The 6000-nt window shown below is 46.8% G+C and overlaps 1 protein-coding gene across 1 annotated transcript in view; it reads right to left on the bottom strand.

The window, feature by feature from the left end:
- Positions 1–462: 462 nt before the first annotated feature.
- LOC143955478 (uncharacterized) overlaps positions 463–6000 on the bottom strand; it is a 112807-nt gene continuing 107269 nt past the window's right edge. Inside the window, exons 15-16 of the mRNA XM_077465518.1 lie at positions 2964–3069; positions 463–2318 (exon numbers count right to left, since the gene is read on the bottom strand). Of these exons, the coding sequence (XP_077321644.1) occupies positions 757–2318; positions 2964–3069 (1668 nt within the window). The 3' untranslated portion in view covers positions 463–756. The remainder of the gene's footprint in view (positions 2319–2963; positions 3070–6000) is intronic.

Genomic DNA, 6000 nt, shown 5'->3' with positions numbered 1-6000 from the left:
GGCTCTGTACCTTGCACTGTACCGCAATTGGTATCAATGTTTTTTTAACCCTTTCACCCCCCATTTCTGTACACCTGATTATCAGCCTGTCTCTTTATGTGACTAATATTAACCCCTTAACCTCCCTTGTCCTGCACATTGACCCCTCCTCCTCCCTCTGTGTACGACCCATAGCATAAGGCTGCTCAGGCAACCGTCTTAGGGAGCCAGGAGGAGGAGGAGGGGGGGGTCTGAACCCCCCTAGCCACTTGCTGGGGATTCGTATTTGTAACCCCCTCCGCCTGTACACACCAATATTTGCACTGGGAGAGCTCCGCACACTTTCGCCGTGTAGATAAAAACCCCTGCACCACCCCCGCATACAGTTGCCAAGCTCTGTGTTTGAACCTCCTAATCACCTTCATTTTTTTACATTTCACAAAAATTGTGGCAAAAATAAAATGAAATGAGATTGGGGGGGTCTACTTTCCAATATGGTGGTTTTTGTACCGCCTCAACGTTTTTATTTGATATGTTTTATAACAGCAAAAAGGATAAACGGCAAAATATGATTCATATAGAAGACATTTCCCGCACTCAGGAAATGAATACTACTAGAGGGTGGTGTGGGTTCTCTGATGTCTGGTAAGATTAGACTTATGTAAGAAACTTTTCCCGCACTCAGGGCAGGAGTGCGGCTTCTCCCCCCGTGTGAGATTTCTGATGTTTGACAAGGACTGATTTGCATGAAAAACATTTCCCGCACTCGGAGCAGGATTACAGCTTCTCCCGGGGGTGAGATTTCCGATGTCTGGCAAGATCTGATTTCCATACGTAACATTTCCCACACTCAGGGCAGGGGTACAGCTTCTCCCTGGTGTGAGAATTCCGATGTTTGGCAAGATCTGATTTCCATACGTAACATTTCCCGCACTCGGGGCAGGAGTACAGCTTCTCCCTGGTGTGAGATTTCTGATGTTTGGCAAGATCTGATTGATCTACAAAACATTTTCCGCACTCAGGGCAGGAGTACGGCTTCTCCTTGATGTGCGATTTCTGATGTGTGGCAAGATCCGAGTTCCATACGAAACATTTCCCGCACTCAGGGCAGGAGTACGGCGTCTCCCCTGCGTGAGATTTTTGATGTTTGACAAGTTTTGCTTTCTGTAGATAACATTTCCCGCACTCAGAACAGGGAAACGGCTGTCTCGGCGTATGGCATAAACTATGTGTATTAGCATGAGCCTTACATGAAAAACTTTTTCCACATTCAGGACAGCAATATGGCTTCTCCCCTGTGTGACGCTTCTGATGCACAACAAGGCTGCGCTTTAGTGAAAAACATTTCCCGCACTCGGAGCAGTCATACGGCTTCTCCCCTGTGTGAGTTTTTATATGATGTTTAAGAATGGATTCCTTTATAAAACATTTTCCGCACTCGGGGCAGGCATACGACTTCTCCCCTATGTGCACTCTCCGATGACTGTAAAAAATGGACTTGTGAGAGAAACGTTTGCCGCACTCAAGGCAGCCATACGGCTTCTCCCCCGTGTGAGATCTCTGATGTAAAACAAGTCCTTCTTCACTTACAAAACATTTCCTGCACTCAGAGCAGGAATATGTCTTCTCCCTCACGTGAGATTTTTGATGTAGAACAAGTCTTGATTTCCATGAGAAACATTTCCCGCACGTAGGGCAGGAATACGGCTTCTCCCCTGTGTGACATTTTATATGATGATTAAGATTTGCTCTCCTTCTAAAACCTTTTCCGCACTCGAGGCAGGCAAACGGCTTCTCCCCCGTGTGACATCTTTGATGCTCGACCATGACTGATTCCTGGGAGAAACATTTCCCGCACTCAGGGCAGGAATACGGCTTCTCCCCGGTGTGAGATCTTTCATGTAAAACAAGCCCTGATTTCCATGCGAAACGTTTTCCGCACTTAAGGCAGGGATACGGCTTCTCGCCTGTGTGAGTTCTCTGATGTACGACCAATTTGGTTTTATGTAGAAAATATTTCCCGCACTCGGAACAGGTAAGAAGTTTACTCGGCTTGTGAGACCCCTGATGGATAAAAAGAGCTAAACCAGAGCTAAAACTTTCCCCGCACTCAGCACAGGGAAACGTCTTCCCTCCCTGAATCCCGGCCCCATCCCCCACAGTACGAGGTTGCTCGGAGTCGGAGGGATTCCATGGTCTATCCACACTGTGAAGTCCACCATCCATAGTGGAGATCATTGTCTTTTCTCCTCCACAATCTCCTGTGATGTCCTCATCTCCCATTCTACAACCTGGAGATAAAGTGAGAGGATCCTTTGAGGGTTTCTCCATGGCGTGTCCTGGAAAAATATAAAAACATCATCAATAGATATGAGAGGGTTAGTTCACTTCCATCAAGATCCCATCTGGATCAGGTAGATATGAGTGAGGAGATGTTCTCTGTGGAGGTCCCAACCAGCCGGGACTTTTCCCCCCACTTCAGTCCTTTGGTCCTCCTCCCAGATCACTTCTACATTCACACAGCCTTGTCAGAAGAGCAGGAACCAATGGGGGACTGGGAGGTCCATGCTCTTCACACAACCACAAGCCTAGGCACTGGGTCATTTGATCTCTAATGGTCAAAGTTCAGACTTGTAGACCCTTTACCATAGGCCTAGTCTTCTATAGCTTAGTTTCTGCCCTACTCTGGACCAATCAGTGCACAGTAACAGAGGGCCTTTGGTCCTCCTCCCAGATCACTTCTACATCTACACAGCCTTGTCAGAAGAGCAGGAACCAATGGGGGACTGGGAGGTCCATGCTCTTCACACAACCACAAGCCTAGGCACTGGGCCATGTGACCTCTGATAAACAAGAAGTTCAGACCATACCATAGAACAAGTAACCATAGGCCTAGGCTTCTATAGCTTCGTTTCTGCCCGTCTCTGGACCAATCAGTGAGCAGCAACAGAGCAGAGATAAGAGAGGAACATTTTATGGCTCACCTGTGCTGATCTCTGTAGGAGTGTCCTCCTCTACGGATGTCCCCGTCATTCCAGCCTCCTCCGTATACTGCCGATCATCCCTCACATACGTCTCTTCTACTTCACCCTAAACCAACAGAATGGCAATAATAGAAAAAGCTTTCATACTTTTCGTATATTCAAAAACAGTCAGGTTATACCGCCGCCTACTGGAGGTTGAGACACTTTCAAAACAGAAAAATTGTAAGCAATCCCCCATATAACCCGTCCTCTACCGAGTATGCCTTAGTTTTTTGGCAAAAGCAAAAAAAAAAAGGTTTGGGACCCGTGTGCCTCAATGGACTCCAAGAATTAGAGGTTATGGTAAACATACAAAGAAAAAATTGCCCACGGGACTTTGCGAGGCTCAAAAATGTTATGATAAGTTGAGGGCGGTTATGGTGTCCATTGAGGGACACAGGAATTCAGATACAATTCGGGACATCCAAAAGCAGTCCAACCAGTCAGGGAGGGAAGGTGCCATAAGAAGGCCTCATGTACACTTGCTTCAAAACGTGGCATCGGACGCGCTTTTTGTAAAGCAGTCTGAATGCCAACCAAAGCTCCTGTCTCTAAATAGAATGGTGACCTTATAGTCCTGGTCACACGTTGTGTTTGCTTTGCTTCAAAAATGATCCCCTTGTCACTTTCTTGGTGCTTCAGAGCATCTCCAAAGCCTCCATAGAAGTCTATGACAACGCTCGCTTACAGCACCCGCCGCATTTGAGAGGCTTTTATTCAGGAGTTAGCTTTGCTTTGTTTTGGAGGTATTGCAGGTGTGAGATATCCCAGGATGCACTGGGAAACCAACAAGTGAACTAGAAAGACATTGTCAGCAGTCACTTCGGGTTCATGTATTGTATATATATTATGCCAGTGTCTGGTGCAGACGCAAAGTACGGACTGTAGAAGAGCAACTAGCATGGAGAGGAGCAACTAGCAGGTGGCACACGTGGTGCGCAACATGGGAACATGAGACCAGAGACCAGAAAGAGAGAACTTAGTGGCAGAGGATCAGCAGGGCTGGGGGCCCAGAGCAGGAGAAACTAGATGTCATGCGAGGCACGCAGCATGGGAGCAATAGAGGGAGGTGATAGAGCAGGATCAGCAGAGCTGGGATTTACTACTGAATGTGGGAACAGCAGAGCTGGTGGTTACTACTGAGTGGAGGATCGGCAGAGCTGGTGGTTACTACTGAGTGGAGGATCGGCAGAGCTGGTGGTTACTACTAAGTGGAGGATCGGCAGAGCTGGTGGTTACTACTGAGTGGAGGATCGGCAGAGCTGGTGGTTACTACTGAGTGGAGGATCGGCAGAGCTGGTGGTTACTACTGAGTGGAGGATCGGCAGAGCTGGGGGTTACTACTGAGTGGAGGATCGGCAGAGCTGGTGGTTACTACTGAGTGGAGGATCGGAAGAGCTGGTGGTTACTACTGAGTGGAGGATCGGTAGAGCTGGTGGTTACTACTGAGTGGAGGATCGGCAGAGCTGGTGGTTACTACTGAGTGGAGGATCGGCAGAGCTGGTGGTTACTACTGACTGGAGGATCGGCAGAGCTGGTGGTTACTACTGAGTGGAGGATCGGCAGAGCTGGTGGTTACTACTGAGTGGCGGATCGGCAGAGCTGGTGGTTACTACTTAGTGGAGGATCAGCAGAGCTGGTGGTTACTACAGAGTGGGGGAGGTTAGGGGACTGACGATTGGGGGTCTAGAGGAAAAAGTGTCTCTATATGCAGCTGATACATCTGGAGGACCCCCAGTCATCACTCCCAGCCCTGCTGGAGATTATCCAGCGGTTTGGCCATTTTTCAGGGTTCCGGGTCAATTGGGACAACTCCCTTTTGTTTCAAATTGACCAGGAAACACCAATAATACTACCCCCAGCATGCCCACTACAAATAGTTCACACTTTTCGATATCTCGGGGTCCTGATAAAACACCCTATCTCGTCATATGCCAAGATTAACTTAGACCCTCTTATCAGTAGATTAACCACTAACCGCCCTCTCCTTCTGAGTGGACGTTCAGGAACGTCCCCGAGAAGGAGCGGGATCGCGTGCGCGCATGTGCGTTCCCACGCAGCGGCTCGATCCCAATGCGATCATGTCACCCGGACTCGGAGCATCTTAGATCGGCAGGAGGGCTCTGTGATTGGCCCTCCTGATCACATGACAGCCGTGTCCAATCATGGCCGTCATGTGATGTAAGCAAACAGCCGGTTGCTGGGCGATCGTCCCTCCTCTCCTTACGCGGAAGTCGTCGATGAGGAGAGCGGATCTCTGCAGCCGGCTGGTGATCAGTGAGTATGAGCTTTTACTCACGGATCACCAGTCTAGTAAAACACACCACAGTAAAACACATAGTAAACACAGAAAGTAAACACAGAAAGTAAACACACAATGTAAACACAGAAAGTAAACACAGAAAGTAAACACACAATGTAAACACACAATGTAAACACACAATGTAAACACAGAAAGTAAACACACAATGTAAACACAGAAAGTAAACACACAATGTAAACACAGAAAGTAAACACAGAAAGTAAACACACAATGTAAACACAGAAAGTAAACACACAATGTAAACACAGAAAGTAAACACACAATGTAAACACAGAAAGTGAAACTTTCTGTAAACACAGAAAGTAAACACACAATGTAAACACAGAAAGTAAACACAGAAAGTAAACACAGAAAGTAAACACACAATTTAAACACAGAAAGTAAACACACAAAGTAAACACACAATGTAAACACACACAGTAAACACACAAAGTAAACACACAATGTAACACACAATGTAACACACAAAGTAAACATAGAAAGTAAACACACAATGTAAACACAGAAAGTAAACACAATGTAACATAGAATGTAAACACAGAAAGTAAAAACAGAAAGTAAACACACAATGTAAACACACAAAGTAACACACATGTCCCCACATAGTAATGATCCCCAAAACACATGTCACCCACATATATATTAGTAAAATCACATTCCAATGATCATTTGCGC

This window comes from Lithobates pipiens, unplaced genomic scaffold (assembly GCF_037356315.1).
Source record: "Lithobates pipiens isolate NorthernLeopardFrog02 unplaced genomic scaffold, aLitPip1_a1.2 Scaffold_35, whole genome shotgun sequence".
In the NCBI taxonomy this organism is placed as follows: Eukaryota; Metazoa; Chordata; class Amphibia; order Anura; family Ranidae; genus Lithobates; species Lithobates pipiens.
This window is presented reverse-complemented; position numbering and strand designations above follow the sequence as displayed.